This window comes from Dermacentor silvarum, chromosome 3 (assembly GCF_013339745.2).
Source record: "Dermacentor silvarum isolate Dsil-2018 chromosome 3, BIME_Dsil_1.4, whole genome shotgun sequence".
Lineage (NCBI taxonomy): Eukaryota > Metazoa > Arthropoda > Arachnida > Ixodida > Ixodidae > Dermacentor > Dermacentor silvarum.
The window spans coordinates 167,520,949-167,538,012 of record NC_051156.1 but is presented as its reverse complement, the minus strand read 5'-3'; the positions used below and the strand labels follow the sequence as shown (position 1 = coordinate 167,538,012).

The window sequence follows — 17,064 nt, the reverse complement described above, 5'->3', positions numbered from 1 at the left end:
CAAGAACATCCTACGGAAGTACAGACACTTGTCGTCCTCGCTTAGTCGGTCATCGTCGAAAACATTTCCCAGTGCACATTATATACGTCTGGAAAGTGAAGCGTTCAGTGCAATTCCCTTTGCGTATTCCCTAGAAGCAACCGTGACATTGATAGTGGAGGAACGGCATGCTCGCATTTGCGAAAAAAAAAAAAAAAAGTGGCAAGGAGCAGATTTGAACGTAGGTGCCCGTTACAGTGGTCCATATGTGTGCGAGCATGAACGGCGGACACGACGAGCTGGGAGTCTCGGCTCGTCGACGGTGTCGGCGAAAAAGCCACGTTCATACGGAGACCGCTGCGCATTCGAGCAATTTCCCCACGTTCAGAGCGCATGCGCAGCAGACCTGCCGGCGCCATGATGAGCTCAGTTCTTGGCGCTTTCCCGCTGTACTAGGCTTCAAGGCATCATAAAGAGGAAGGCTGAGAAAAATATCATTGTGGGATCTTTTCAACTTAGATGGAAGTTGTCGGGAGGCGTTTTCTACGTATCTCACTAGAATAGCAGAATATTCTTATGGTCACCTCCTTGCCTTTTGATCTCGTGGGCTAAGCGGCCGGGTTTGTCACGGTACAAACACAACATGCTTCCTATACCATAGGCGTCGTTTGGCCACTACCTACTACTACTGTGCCGACATGCCTTGCAGCAACGGTGGCGCCGTGAAATATGTCTAATGTCAGAGAAGTTATGTCGGGCTGAGGCTGCTCGACCACATTGCGAGTAAATCTAACCGCCGGGTGCGGGTTGGCTCAGCTCGACTGGAACACTCGCTCTATGGAAACTCTATGATATCTATGCCAAAGAGTTTTAAAAAATACTACAGATAATTCATGGTGATTCAATCGTTCAGATAGCATGACACGTTCTTTATCTCTCTAAATTTTCAAGCTTTTCAACGTTCACGATCTCTATGCACGGCAAACACTAAAGGGGACAAGATGAACACCGACAAGTATAGAATGAGAGAATTCTGGCACGAAGGAGTGTCCGTTTTTGTTTTCCTTCCTGGTTGATGTTCTCTTCGCACCGGTTACTCTGTGCTGTAGGTAGTCCAATAATAATGAACGTAAATCTACTAACCCAATTCATCACTCTGTTAAGCTATTGACAAGGAGTGTCCGTTTTTGTTTTCCTTCCTGGTTGGTGTTCTCTTCGCACCGGTTACTCTGTGCTGTAGGTAGTTCAATAATAATGAACGTAAATCTACTAACCCAATTCATCACTCTGTTAAGCTATTGACAGTTTTACAAACCCATAAAAACAATAGGTTTCTGCGCGCGTGCATAATCATTGCTAGGCTATTGCATGCAGTTGGACGTCATCTATTGTTGAAATTATCTATTTGAAAAGCCACAAAATTATTCGAAGCTAGACGGACGGAGCAGTCCACGTAGTACCCATCATTCCCATGCCGGCGGAACTGTCCTATATTTGCAGATACACTATAGTGAGTTCCTACTCTTTTGTATAGGATTCAGCGGTGTATACGCGAGATTTCAGCGATGGAACAAAAATAATGATTAAATGCATTGAAGTAGAGATAAGAAGGCCTTTTGTTTCTTCAGCAACCCATTATTCGTGCCGGCAAGCACCAGATATTGTACGATAATCACTTAACAAGTCATTGTTCACGTAACATTCAGGAATTAAGGTAAAAAATAAAAATAAAAATGTGGCTGCAAATTGACGCCACTCAGTCACGGAGTAGTAGGTATCTAAAAGGGGCTTTATAGGTATTCTACGTAAAGCGCCAGTTTAGAGATATCTGCTCGCAAACTATAGCGGCGAAACGGACTGACGTTCTTTTCCCCCGAAAGCTTTCCTCGCGCTTTGAGGTACAAAACTACAGATGAGACAAGGTCAAGTTCCTGCCCACGACACCGGCGCCGACTGCTCCCCTAGCGGGCAGATTCGCACGCAGACGGTCACGTCCTATCTCGTCGGAGGAACGGCGCACCCGCTTGCATTATTGTTTCTGTATATGGCTATAGAAAAACACTATAGTAGCTTGCGTTGGCACGCGTGCTGATGGTAGTCGCGTTTTAACAATGGGAAATGCGACCTCGCCATCCTTCAAGCCTGCTACACAGTATCGCTATGTCATGCAGTAGTACCACAAGAGTCTCGAGAACACGAAACACCAAGACGCGCCAGCGATATTTCACAGATTTCTAAGCAGCATGGCAAAGGACAATCAAGCGTGGATGCAAACTTCGACGCGCAGATGCATGTAATGTGCAGCACCTGGTCGAAGTGTACCAGTAAAGACAGAACGCTGAACTACATGACGCAACGTCTGTTCACATCGCACTGCTGTTCTCAAGGGTCTCAAGGAAGCTGTCTAACGCCTGCGTCCTTCCACTATACACTTCACCGCGGATCACGAAAGTGAATGGCTGTGCGCCCCTCGTCTGAAGTGGTTATTGGCTACTAGATGCGCTTCAGTGACACACAACGATGAATCCTGAGCGAAAATGTTGTAAGGGTATGCTCTCGGCGTCTACTCTAATGCACATGCGTGAAAGTGCGTTTTTCAAGCCCCTCTTCGTAGTAGGAACCCTCCAGAGGCGGTTATTGAAGCTCACTGTCTTCTTAAGTTCTAGTGTGGCGCTATGTTCAACTTGGCAGAATCGAAGAAGAGGTTCGAGTAAAGGCTCGTTAATGAATACGGGGCTAAGTGGTTGGTTGGGGGAGGCTTGAGCCGTCTGAACTTTACCTCGGGTATGGCGCCCTCCAGTGTTCTCAGGGCCATGAGGTTGTAGACCTTTCTCGGGTTGTGGACGACATCCTTTTGCTCCACTATCTGCAGAAATGTCAAGGAACGTGTCAATGCTAGGGAGCGCTATAGCCTACCTGCATGCGTAATTATAATGTATACATAGTAACGGAATGCCGGAGATGCAGACGTGAGCGCTTTTGTGCTTGTATGCAGTGCCTTCCTGTGACGATGAGGTTGACTAAAGCCTGCATAATAGCTGCAAAGAACCATGCTCTGAACTTTCCTGCTGCTGTGAAGACGTCTGCAGCAGCAGCAGCAATAACGCAGAGGGGCTATTTTATTGCGATAGCAATTATATTGACACTCCAGGCGAAATGCCGCTGTCGAGGTCAACGTCGGCATCGCCGTGATGTTCCTGTTGAGTCCAAGTGCGATAACATTATATCGCGCACCGCGGCGCCGCATGTTGTAGGTGCCAGGGAAAGCAGGTGAAGGTGAACCGAGTAGGATTGTGACTTGATCTCGCGCTCAAGGGAGGAGGGCGGGGACGGTGCGCGCCGTCATCCATTACGCGCAAGAACGGGAGGAGGGGGGTGGCAGGTACGCGCGATTCTCTTTTACTCAGACCGAGGCTGCCTATCTTGAAAGTAATCTATGGTGAGCTCAAAGGTTGGCAACGTCGAGATAGCTGATGGCTTCGTGTGCTCTCTGTTCTCGCGCAGCGAGTGTCTGCAGTCATCGAGTGAGATGTGTTCATGTTTGCCTGTGCGCGCGTGCCACCATGCTTGCTAATTTGGTTAGTATATGCCTATGTTTACAAGTTTATACGGCCAACAAAAATACAAACCTTACTTTATATACTTGTCTAATAATTTGCTATCGCAATCAATGATTCGCCTTTCGGGCGAAATTGCGTCTTTTTACTTAGGTGAAAACACTTATTCAACTCCAGAACGTTCCTTAATGCGCTGTGTTGAATAAAGCGCCAAAATATGCCACTACGAGCGCTGCTACTGCCGTCCACGTGCATTTCCCAGAATTCCGTTAATGGTAATAGAACGCGGACGGCAAGACCTCATTCCCACAGCCGTCAAACGTTCCGTCGCGTCACCGTCACGGCACCAGTTTTCGTCGGAGCAGAGGGTTTCCGAATCGTTTTCTCCTCAAAAATGGATCGCCGGCGACTTAGAGCGGTGCTCTATGTTTCTGTCCCCAGCACGGTGACGGAGCCCAGCCCAATCAGAAAGCGGTTAGCGGCCAGTCGTATCCGAATCCACTGCTTCGTTTATATATGCGTTTCACGTGTGGCACATCGATCAATGAGCTGTGGGTTTCGGTGGTGCTGAAATGAAAAATGGGACCGGTCAGTCAACACTGTACAAAGCCGTGCTGCTGTCGAAGTCACCACCACCATCGCCTATTCGGACACTGCTCCGTCACGCCTGCTGTACATTTTTTTTTGACGTGATGGTGACGCGACGGAACGTTTGACGGCTGTGTGAATGAGGCGTAAAACAATCTAGTCCCATATAAATGTGAACTATACTTTTTCTGAATCTTTCAGTTTCCCTATCCATTAGGTTATACTGGTGCTTTCCAGTGGTACCGAAGTTTTCACATTATCAGCGCGTTTCGCGTTTGCTGACAGAAACATTTCCTACGCAGAAGGGATGCGTATTTTCATCGCACTATCGAGGCCTTAAGATACACTTTGTTCACAAGGTTAAAAAATGCGAACTTGTAATTACAGATATGACTATAGCGGGGTCGGTGGCGAATGCTTATAGTGATGGAGGCATCACATTGTAAAACACACAAGAGGAGCTGTTCTTGCAATAAACATCTATGTCAATCACCAGTTTATCAGTGTTACCATTTTTACTATACTCGCAGCCAGATCTGGCGGACTTCGCGCTTGCTTAGCGGCGAAATTTCATGTCTATTTCGAAGCGTTTTATCGAGGATCTTATGAGGTTGCATAGAATAAATTGAGAGGGTTGTTTAGAATGAAGTTACCGAGAGCAGCAAAGCTTAAGCCTTTGGTGCTTACTTTCGAACGCAATATAATCCTTGTTTATTGATAAACAATTAACCAGTCCCGAGGAAACTCTGTGTCGTTTCATGACGTCACGGAGAACTAGCGCTGTAACTGTAAGGACGTCTTTTGTTTTTACATATTTTCTTGCTTACCGGGACTCTTCTCACAGAAGGACTGACATTTCCGGTGTTCCGAAAGTGGAGTTTGCCACCAAATATCAACGTTATTCTATGCAGCGGCGTTTCTAGCACAAGACACTCGGCATCGCTGCGACAGGTCACTGCAATAAATGGAAAGCGGGTAACCTACCATGCGCTCATCACATATTCTGTGGGAATGAGTGACCACCGCTCGGATAAGGCTTATCAAGTTGTTGCCTCTGCGACTTTGACCTGGCAGCATCGACCAGCGGTGCCACCCCAAGCGACGGTCGGACGAGGCCGAGATTGCTCTGCACACCCTGATGGCCTTCGTCGACCAGCCAAGACTTTAGAACGCCATCTGAATACGCAGTCCTTACCCCATAAACTCAATTCACCCACTCCTCCGTCCAATCTAGTCAAGAGCTGACTTCGCGACCACCGAGAGATGAATCACTAGATTTGTCACTCTCTATCTTTAGCGTTTCTTTTGGGTTATTTCGTCGTCGAGGGTCCCGGAGATGTTGCGGCATATGGTGTGGTGTATACGAGCGCGCTGAGATGGGAGACTCACAGCGGCGAGCTTGGCTTCGAAGGCGACGATCTCGTTGACCACGTCGGCGGCCGCCACGTTGGAGCCCATGAGCAGAGCGCAGCGGTACATGTACAGCTTGTACCGGTGCAGGATGCGGAAGAACGGCGACCGGTACCGGCCCTGCAGCACCGACGGCTCCACGCCGAACGACGGCTGGCCGATCTGCGCGAGAGGCAGAGCGTATACTGTCGCAAGTGATCAGCTCGATATTCTACAGGTGGACCGTGCCATGTCGCAGCGGCACCAGTGAGTCCTGACGTCATGTTGGAAGCGTGATGGATTGTGCTAGTTGGCATTTTTTTGGGCTACAGAGCGCGAAAGCGGGGCACAGGACAAGGTAACAGCGCTTGTCCTCGTCGGTTCTTGCTTTGTCCTGTGTCCGGCTTTCCCGCTAGCTGTAACCATAATATAGTCGCGTTAGAGTTCGCTTCCTCGCTAATCAAAGCAGGAATTCATCTCTGTTATCCTCATAATAGGTATTGACGGGCTAGTTGGTGATCCATAATTTTGTGGAAATAGTGCACTTCGAAGAAAAAGACGTTCGCACAAACGTGAATGGTGAGTGCATACACATAGTTGCAGTTCAGCGCCTGTGTATGTCCTCAACATTTATGTTTGTGTGAACGTCTTTCTTTTCCAAGTGCCCTGCTTCAGCAAAATCTGTTATCTTGATAAAATTAGAGTGAGGGAGTCTATGGGCTCTGTAGATATAGCTTTTCTTTTACAGAGACACTCAATCAGCTAACCTTCTACGCGCTCAAAATGAATTGAAACATGTTTTCGAAGTTGAAATGCACGAGCACCCTCTCAAGCCTATGTTGATCCTGTTCAGCTAAGGTTAGGCCTGGTGCCGTCGAGTTCGTGCACCCGCTACCGGTGGATCTGAACTTACGAATAAGCACTTAGGACGACGAAAACTGCTTTTATAGTTCAGTTCTGGCCTTAGCAATTTGAAATTACTTACTCTTCCCTTGGCACGGCGCCTACACAATACGCGTCAAGCGGCGACACAGCGCTGCGCCAACATTTGTGCGTCACCGTTCTCGCGAAGGCTGCAGGTCGCATTCGCTACGTAGGTAGGTGGCTCTGTACGTGTTGTTATGCTGACACGTTTCTTAATTTCAGAGATGCGCTGTTTATCTCTGCGTGAAACGGGAAACTGAGAGACGGTGCATTCGGTACAGCAGCATAAACACCCGCCGCGCTCGGTTAAATATACCAACGGTGTCAGCGATGGCATCCGCGTTTTCGCGAGAGAACTACACGGCCTATAAGTGAGCGCAATTATGCCGAGCACAGTTTTTTTTTCTAATAATGCTTTATGGCACGAACAAACTGTAATTATGGTGAAGTTAAAGACAAGCAAGAATCAGTAATATATCAGCTCGTAATATACAGCACGTACGTATTTGAATCACAGTTGCCGTTGTTTAAGTGGCTCAGCCGCTCATATTTACTGGTCTCAGGGTGGAACAACGTGGCTCATATGCGCAGATATCCATGACTTGCTGCGTTAGGACATTATTTCATATAAGCGATGCGCCGTTTCCACGATATTTGAAGCTAACAACGATATGTTGTTCTATGCAGTTAAACCCGGATATATCGTGTCTGAAGGGGAACACAAAGAAGTTCGATGTATAGGTATTTCGATCTATAAAATGTTCAAGGGAATTTAACTGCTGTTCGTTATACACAATAATTCGTTATATGTAGGTTCGATATATCCGGGTTCGACTGTATGTCGATGTAAACAACTTCATTGTGTTGGTAAATTCGAGACAGAAGGCTGCATGCGCTCGAATACTTCTTGAATATGAGCAATGTCTAAAGAATGTGCAAAAGGAATACAAAAAAAAAGAATTGGCTGAGGTTTAACTCTTCTAAGCCTAGTTATCACGAGCGAAAGGTCTGTTTGGCTTGGTTTTGCAAAGACTGTATGCACACAGCGTTTCATTATTGCATGCTTCCGCGCTTGGTAAGCTTCTCTATAACGTGCTAATCTGGCCTTTCGTTGCTTCGGTGTTTCAGCGGCCAACTTTGCCTATGCTTGAGATTTCGCAGCCTGCCGTCTAGCTAAATCTACTGGATGATTGGATTCAGCCTGTCGCTTGCGCTGAAGCGCAGGCGCATACAGCCCAGCCGGCGCACCACCTATGGCGAGACTGAGTGACCAAGCGCCGGCGAAGCCAGCCGTTAAACCCTCGCCTAGCCACGTGGTACCGCAGTGGCGAGGCTCCAACCGAGCGCAGCTGCGACGCCTCTCCGCAGCGGATCACGTGACGTGACGTCACACCTGTCACGCTTGCTCTCTGGCGGCTCAAGGTCATTGCGACGCGATGAATGACCTTGCGAGACATGGCGCGGTAGAGCTTTTGCTGTAAAAGCGAGGGACAATTGGAGACATCAGCGACAACAAAACTCTCAGGCAGCCGCGCCAGCAGACAGAAAACAGCGTGCACTTATCGGCCGCAGTGTTAGCACAACAGCGCACCCAAGCCGGCTCACCCAGTAGTCAGTGAGTACTACATGGCTTCCAGGAACGACATGCTGCGCCGAAGAAGCCATTAAGAAAATTGACAGTCACTTTAGCATACGCTAAAGAGGGTGAATGCGCAAGCCTGCGCGCTCAAGAGACATTCATTAACTTACTTCACAATCTCATTCGAATGCGTTGTTACTTCTTATTACTTGTTTTTTTTTTTCGACCAAAGGTCCGGGCTCGAGTGCCCTGACTGACGCTACCTTAATTGACTGTGCCTTCATTAAGCTCTGCCTAATTAACACCAAAAGTCGTAGGTGTGACTCCCACCAAAAGTCGTGGGCTCGAGTGCCCTAAATAACTCTATAATAATTAAATGTGCCACAATTAACTTCGCCTTAATGCCAGAGATGGTGGGTTCGACTCCCACCGAAGATCGTGGGTTTGAGTGCCTGGATTAACTCCATCTTAATTAACACGGTCTAAAATTGACCGTGTTAATAGACCCATTGTTAACCGAGAAAGTGTAAGAGTGGGGTTGAAGATTAATATGCCGAAGACAAAGATAATGTTCAATAGCCTGGCAAGGAAACAAGAATTCAGGATCGCCAGTCAGCCTCTAGAGTCTGTAAAGAAATACGTTTATCTGGATCAATTACTCACAGGGTCCCCTGATCATGAGATGGAACTTGTGCCGCACAAACCGGTACAGTGACTCATTCACCCCAAGGCCAAGCACGGACTGGAATCGCATTTCCGCATCAGTCACACTCATCACCGACTCTACCAACTTCAAGAAGACCGCTGTTCAAAATCCCGTTTGTTAATATTTTTGTTTGTTTTTTGACTGCATTATTTGTTGTTTTTGACTCCACTCCTTTCTGTAAAGCCTTCGGGCCTTGAAAGTACGTGAAATAAACAAATAAATTTACAGAAGAATAAAATTGGGTAGGAGTGCATACGGCAGGCATTGCCAAATCCTGACTGGGAGCTTGACACTGTCGTTGAGAAGAAAAGTATACAATCATTGCATTCTACAGGTGCTAACATATGGGAGGTTAACCAAGAAACTCCAAAACAAGCTAAGGACCGCACTGAGAACGAAAAATGTTAGTCCTAACGTTAAGAGACAGGAAGAGAGCGGTGTGGATCAGAGAACAAACGGGGATAGACGATATTCTCGGTGACATTAAGCGGAAGAAATGGAGCTGGGCAGGCCATGTAATGCATATATGGATAACCGGTGGGCCATTAGAGTTACAGAATGGATACCAAGAGAAGGGAAGCGCAGTCGAGGACGGCAGAAAACTAGGTGGGGTGATGGAATTAGGAAATCTGCAGGTGCAAGTTGGAATCAGCTAGCTGAAGACAGTTGTAATTGGAGATCGCAGGGAGAGGCCTTCGTCCTGCAGTGGACATAAATATAGGCTGATGATGACGAATTAACACGGTGACAACTGTGATCCGTGCACCATCAAAATTGTTGCACGAGCGTTACTAGCTTACTCGTAGAAGACGATGACGACGGTGACCTGCACACCGTCACAATTGTTGCGTGAGCGTTTGCATATAGGTAAGACACGATGCCGAGATGGTGTAGTAATTTACTAGACCGAGTTGGTCATCGTGTACGATTTCGCGTCGACGATATGGTTTTCGCTACGCACCCCCGACTCGCACTCAAAACATGAGCGCAGGTACACAAAAATTCTGAGCGCTTATACTACTGTGAAGATGGAAGCCAGCGAAGCTGTGACTATGGGAGGAATGCTGCAGTGAATATTGCTATAGTGAATTTATACATTATCATTATTGATCATATTGAGCGTCTTGGGCATGTTCGAAAGAGCAAGGACACCGGCGCCTTGTTTTCGCCCGGCGCGATGACCAAGTAGTGCGTTTGCTGCGCCAAGTCCGCCCCATCGTCATCGACTATAGCGTATGAGCCACAGCATTCATAGCCACAGCGCAATGCAGTGACTGCATGGCATCGTCATGATCCCGTGAGATCTCTCCCGCTCGTGCCCTTGGCGGCTCATACCCACATACATATGCAACGAGGGTATGAGCCACACGTGCTTTCTTTCTTTCTTTCATTCTTTCTTCTTTCTTTCTTTCTTTCCTTTCTTTCTCTCTTCTTTCTTTCTTTCTTTCTCTCCTTCTTTCTTTATCCTTTTCTTGATTTCTTCCTTCTTTTCTTTCTTTCCTTCCTTCCTTCTTTCTTTCTTGTCCCTGGCTCATACCCGCATATCCCTTGCTCATACCCGCATATCCAATGCGCGTATGCGCCACACGTGATTTTATTATCGTTAATCGTGACGTAACTGACGAGCATGTGATGTTATTGATGTCATGACCTGTTAGTAAACCGTTTTGACACCTTTGGTACGGCACAACTGGCAGGAAACCGCCACGCACAAGGAGCCAAGCCACCACGCACATGGAGCCGAGATTGTTGTACACGCCGGTTGGTCTACGGTCGTAATCTGCGCGTGCTGAGCACGCGGTCGTGCTTAATACGGCATCCAACGGCACGAGCGCAAACTGAGGGGCGCCAACGAGCCAGCTGTGGAAGAAGACAACGACGCTCGAGCCAATGCTGATGATGATAGTTTTATTCTACACGCGGTCACGATCCTGGGGAACCTAACCCTTTACAGCTTCGCTGCAAAACTTCCTTGGGTAGACATATCAACCGGCGAAAGCTCCGGCACCCTTCCAAGACGTTCTCAGCGGCGTGAATGAAGAAGCGCAGGAAAAGACTAGGCTGATGGGTAATTCAATCCAAGGACACACATCTCATGCCTGGTATACTGTCTGCAACCCGTATTCTCTGACTGCTTTTATAAATGATATATTTCAATGTAACTTTCAGAATGCAACGCAGCCTTGCTAATTAAGAAAACATGTGAAAGAATTGGGTGTACAGAGTAAGTCTGTTATATAAATATACTGAACGCTTATAAAAATTTTTGAAAAGCTTGAATCTGTAGTCGAAATCATGACATTTCACGCTTATGACGGGTAGACTGCTTATTGCTTGCTTGTTTCTTTCTTTCTTTGTACGTTTTGATTTTTTTCGTTTGGTTTCTTACCTTTCCTGCTCCTGCTGCCACTGCCGCCTCTGCTGCCATCAACCGCATTTTTTCACCCCTGTTTGAGTCTGTCCAGCGGCCATGGCTTGAGTCTCCCACTTTTTTTGCGGACTCAGTGCATGAACTTACTTCGTATGTACTGACGTAGAGTCTAGTTGGGAATCCATGATTTTGGTGAAGCAGCGCAGTTAGACGAAGCAGTTCAATGCATGAACTCTTGACAGACCTTGTACATCGGTCCGCATCGCGTAAGAGTAGCACCAGATATTTCGATCAAATAAGTTCGCCAGTGAGACTGGAAAACGTTGTTCTTTAAAACTCTTAATTCTTCTTAATTACGAACTGTTCCGAACCCGTATGAACCGGTTCAAACTGGTTCGAACAATTATATTCTTGCTCTAGAGCTGAACCTGAACCTAACCGAAAAATATGTGGAAGCCTGAACCCGAACCCGACCCGAACCCGAAATCATTTCAGTTCGGCACCCTGATTTTCACTGAAACAGGCGAGTAATGGTCAAAAATGTGCATTAAACTGAACCCACTTCAAACTGCCACCTCTGAGCAAAATCGTTATATATAGTGATCAATCAGCAGTTTATCTGGGAGAGTCATGGTATGCCTTGAGCTCTCATTTATGCAGTACTCACTATGTGCCTGCGATGTGTGCTTTCAACAGATGTAATTCCAAGTTGATAAGTCAGTCGACCAAGCCGCCCAACTTCTCGCAATAAATGTGCTCTCTTGAGCGTCAGGCTGTACAGTCTAACCCGGATATATCGAATTTGAAGAGGATCACAAAAAAAATGTGGACAGCTTGCACTATTGGTGCATGACTGGAGTCAACAGCTGACCTTGTGATCACCTAGCTTCTTCCAGCTAGCTTCGTCTGACTAGCTTCGCTTGACTAGCTTCTTAAAGTGGGTTGACGTGCCCCCTCCCGTTCTCGAAACTCGGAGTCCTCGGCTCGGCGACGTCTCTTCCCAGCAGCAACCTCGGTACGGTATTCCGGATCGGCTCGTCGTCGTTGATCGCGTTCTCGCCTGGCAGGACGGCGCGCGCGCTTTCTGGTAAGCCGTTTCTTATTCGGGTGTCGGGATCTTCTTTGGTCCTCCCATTTCAAGGCAACATGCGCACGGCACAGAGTCGACGAGAATTCTGCCGCCGTCGGCTGCTCCGAGCTTTATCTCCCCGGTGATGTCACGGCGCAGCTGCGCCTCCACACTTGCCGGGACGTGGCTGGTCGAAACCTGCCGAGCCGCTGCCAGTGGTGCCGCCTGCAGTCACGGACACCGCGCGCGTTCGGCGCGAACGCTGGGAAACGCGGACGGCGTCGGCAGCAGCTCTGCGCGTTGCCGCGTTGGTGCTGCCAGAATTTCTCTCTCGCGCGCTCTCATTTTCTCTTTCTCTCTCCCGAGCATAGCACGCGCCGCGCGCATGCTCTCCTTCCCTCTCCTTAACGTGTCATGCCAAGGCAACATGTGCACGGCACAGAGTCGACGAGAGTTCTGCCGCCGTCGCGGCGGCTCCGAGCTTTATCTCCCCGGTGACGTCACAGTGTAAGAATTGGGTTGAAGATGAATATGCCGAAGACAAAGATAATGTTGAATAGCACGGCAAGGAAACAACAATTCAGGATCGCCAGTCAGCCTCTAGAGTCTGTAAAGGAATACGTTTATCTAGGTCAATTACTCACAGGGGACCCTGATCATGAGAAAAAAATTTACAGAAGAATAAAATTGGGTTGGAGTGCATACGACAAGCATTGCCAAATCCTGACCGGGAGCTTACCACTGTCGTTGAAAAGAAAAGTGTAGAATCATTGCATTCTACTGGTGCTAACATATGGGGCAGAAACTTGGAGGTTAACAAAGAAGCTCAAAAACAAGTTAAGGACCGCACAAAGAGCGATGGAACGAAAAATCTTAGGAGTAACGTTAAGAGACAGGAAGAGAACGGTGTGGATCAGAGAACAAACGGGGATAGACGACATTCTAGTTGACATTAAGCGGAAGAAATGGAGCTGGGCAGGCCATGCAATGCGTAGGATGGATAACCGATGGACCATTAGGGCTACAGAATGGATACCAAGAGAAGGGAAGCGCAGTCGAGGACGGCAGAAAACCAGGTGGGATGATGAAGTTAGGAAATTCGCAGGCGCAAGTTGGAATACGCTAGCGCAAGACAGGGACAATTGGAGATCTCAGGGAGAGGCCTTCGTCCTGCAGTGGACATAAATATAGGCTGATGATGATGATGACGACGTCACGGCCAAGCAGCGCCTCCACACTTGCCTGGGCGTGGCTGGAGTGAGAGGAGGCGAAGCACACGCCGCTCCGCGAGGTGGTTGCTAGGCAACGCGCGGTGAGGTCATCGCGAGGCGCAGTTCTTGTTCGCACTACGCGGCCTAACCAAGAGCTTAAACAGCTCCGCTGTTAAAAAGTTCGATGTATAGGTAATTCGATATACAAGATAAACATCTTATAGAACATTTGCAAGGGAATTTTACTGCTGTTCGTTATACACAATAATTCCTTATATGCGTGTTCGATATATCCGAGTTCGGCTGTATAGAATCGCACGCGAAGGCATATAGAGCTCGAAATTACTCACGTAGACCAGGTACCGGTCGCTGTCGTAGTAGTCGAGGCCGACGCGCACGGAGACGATGGCGTCCAGTCCCAGCTCACGTATCACGTGTCCCAGGATCTGATAGGTGGGGTACTTCGCCGTCCGGTTCAGGATGGGCCACCGTGAGAGGCCCACGTACGACAGCAGCTTCTCCAGCGGACGCGTACCCTTGCTGTTGCGCATGTCTACGTGGAAGCGTTGTTGATGTGTGAGTGTCTCGGTCGTTGCCCCGTTAGCCACAAAGAATCTCGCCGGGTTGATGAAGGCATAAAACAATATGTAATAAACTATTTGCCAATGAGCTGCATGGACGGAAGCGGCTTGGGGGAAGCGGATGGTTTCACGGCTTATTTTGCACATTTCGCTGTGACTGTATTACTCTTGATCACGAACACACAAGAAATGTGGGAACAATTCCTTGCTCGAATGTGATTTGCCGGCTTATTTCGCCCAGTTGTAACAAACTGTGTAAAATTTCTATGTGTAAATGTGCGCGCTGCAAATTACCGAAGAACATGGCTTCTTGATTTCCTCAGTTCAGGATATACGTGTGCTCGTTCTGATACGTTTTCTCGACGGAAGCGGCATGTATGTGAGTGCATGTGTGCAAAGCAGCGTGCATATGTATTTGTTACACGTGTTGCAGGCGCAAAATCAAACGGCACGCAACATGTATCACAACGGTAGCGTGTATAAGAAATCGAGCAGCCAAGTATAGGCCGTTTAAAGGCATTAGTTCCATAAATATATGCGCGATGATATTAGAAATGACAGTCGAATTTCCGCATAGTGTTGTGGGGAGACATTTCGCGTCTGTCGCCCAGGAGCTCACCGACGTTGATGCAGGATTGGTAGAGCGCGGCTGCCTTCTGCGTTGCCGTCTGGTATCGATACGTCACCACGGTGTTGTTCAGGATCTCTGCGCAGAATGGGAGACAAGTACGAAACTCGGTTCGTCGGAACTTCGGCTTAGTTTTCTCAGAAATCGAGTTCCATGCTGTTGGCCTTTCCAGCGCCTCACTCGTGTCCTCTGCAAATGCACTACTGTATATTGACTTGCAACCGACGCCGATGGCTATGGCACTGCGCAGCTGAGCACGTTCGATCCAGGCTACGGCGGGCACATTTCGATGGGGGTGGAGTAAAAAAAATAATACGTTCGTTCACTTTGATTTAGATGCATGTTAAAGAACTCGCAGGAGGTCGAAATTAATCCCGAGAATCCCGCTACGACATGCCTCATAATCCCGTCGTTGTTGTGACACAAATAAAAGAAAAAGAAAGAAACAAAAAAGTTATTTAAATCAGTTTATGGGTTTACGCGTGGAAAGATTGATCGTACGCATGCAGGGATATTTGATTTCTTCGGTCTGTGGATGGTGGCTGGCTATTGTGGAGCAAAATTTGTTTGATCCGGTTTAACCTCATAACAACAGCATACGCGGTGCAACACTAACGGCGGAGCTTGTATCAAAGAAAACTTACTCTGTCAAATATTCTATCCAGGGCAATACAATTATCAATGCAAATTATGTAAGGGTAGGGCCGATCTGCCACATATTCTATGGGCATGCTAAAGGGCGGCCCCTTTCGAGGGCCGCAAAATTCAAAACAGGCAGCAGTGGGAGACCTTGCTGCTCAGCTCAGACCAGGGAGACCCGGTCTGGGCCGTCCAGCTAGCCGAGGCAGCCGCTGGGACCCACGTGATCTCGGCCGTCTGTTAGGCGGAGGGAGGCTGCGTCCGCACCCGTGACTGCTGGCATCAATAAAAGTTGAACCTCTCTCTTTCTCTGTCGCATACACAGCTTCAGGTTCTGCCGGTGCAGCGTTATATGCATGGTTACAGAAAACACCCGTACTCGTTCGTATATGCATCGCAGAACAGCTCAGGCCACGCAAGACGGCGACGACAACAACAAGAACAAGAGCAGCAGCGACATCTTCGTGGGTAGGTGAAATAAAACCAGAGACCCCGATTTTCTAGCCAGGCTGCTAACACGATTTGGGGGACTGGTGATGCGGAAGAAGATGATACTGATAAAATGCTTATTTTAAGAGAGACAGGTGCGTTGGCTTGCTTTTCGGAGAGGATAAAAAATGTCGCAGTTTCGCCCGAAAGGCGAAGCATCGATTGCGATAGCAAATTAGTAGAGAGCTATTCGGAGTAGGGATAGTAGTTTTATCGGCTGCATAAACTTGGACACATTGGCTTACTAACTGAATTAACGAACGTGGTGTCAGCGCGCACAAACAAACATGAATAGATCACACTGAATGACCGCAGCCAACGACTGTCAAAACGCTGGCAGCAAGAGCAGGTTCGCGTGGTCTATCGCTTCAACGAAACGATAGACCGCGCAGCGGAAACTGAGCGGCGAATGCGCAGCGCATACAAAGGTCAGAGCCGTGTGGAGATAAGAGAAGGTGCGGGCGACCGGCACCGCCGGGCAAAGGGCAGCGGATAAGTTGTTGGCAGAGGAGAAGATGATTTCGCCTCCATCGAAATGCGGGCGTCGTGGGCGGGATTTGATCCTGTGACCTCGTGCTTAGCAGCTCAACACCATAGCCCCTAAGCAACCGCGGCGGGTGAGCTAAGTATAGTACGTACAACCGGTGTACAGTAGCTGTGCGCGACTATCTTGGAACACTCAACAATAAGTACGCGGCTGCGGGCAGTTCATTGAAAAAGGACAAAAAGAAAGAAAAAAGAGGGATAAAAATATTTTGTTACAAAATGCTGGGCCTGTATCCAAAAATATTTTCTTGTAGTATTCCTCTTGCGTTGGAGCTATTTTTTGACTGAGCGCGTCGCGTATTTCGGCTTGATTCCGAAGGGCCTTCCGCTTATTCTTCCAAGTTCATAACCCTTGAATGGCCGGATGATCATTAGCAGAAAATAGGGCAGCTATTATTTGCGACCCGATCCTGATACCAAAAACGCGACGGCGACCTGGCAGGCGATTTCCCTAAGCAAGCTGCACTGCCATATAGTTCCCGGGGGGTCGCAGCACGAGTCTTGAACTTACCCGTCTCTCTATTGCCAGAAAAGGCGCCACCGTAGGGAAGCTATAGGAATCGTTTTAAGCTCCATTGCACCGAGAAATAGGACGGGGAACAACGTTGACCGCGCCAACCATACCGTGGACGCCGCTAAGCTTCCGTTGCTTTCTCCCACGAAATCCCCTGTGTGCTCGCTATTTCGCACTTTCGCTGACCGAAAGACCCAATACGCATTTAGGCCTGTCGTTTCTTACGTGTCACTTCTGAACTGGTCTCGGTGTACACTTAACGTATTAGGACAATTTTATTTAATACTCCCGAGC

General features: G+C 48.2%; 1 protein-coding gene across 1 annotated transcript in view; it reads right to left on the bottom strand.

Moving 5' to 3' along the window:
* Window positions 1-2,641: 2,641 nt before the first annotated feature.
* The window catches only part of LOC119445007 (neprilysin-1-like), a 29,916-nt gene continuing 15,493 nt past the window's right edge, over window positions 2,642-17,064 (bottom strand). Inside the window, exons 5-8 of the mRNA XM_049664840.1 lie at window positions 14,574-14,660; window positions 13,724-13,926; window positions 5,514-5,696; window positions 2,642-2,845 (exon numbers count right to left, since the gene is read on the bottom strand). Coding sequence (XP_049520797.1) covers window positions 2,642-2,845; window positions 5,514-5,696; window positions 13,724-13,926; window positions 14,574-14,660 — 677 coding nt within the window. The remainder of the gene's footprint in view (window positions 2,846-5,513; window positions 5,697-13,723; window positions 13,927-14,573; window positions 14,661-17,064) is intronic.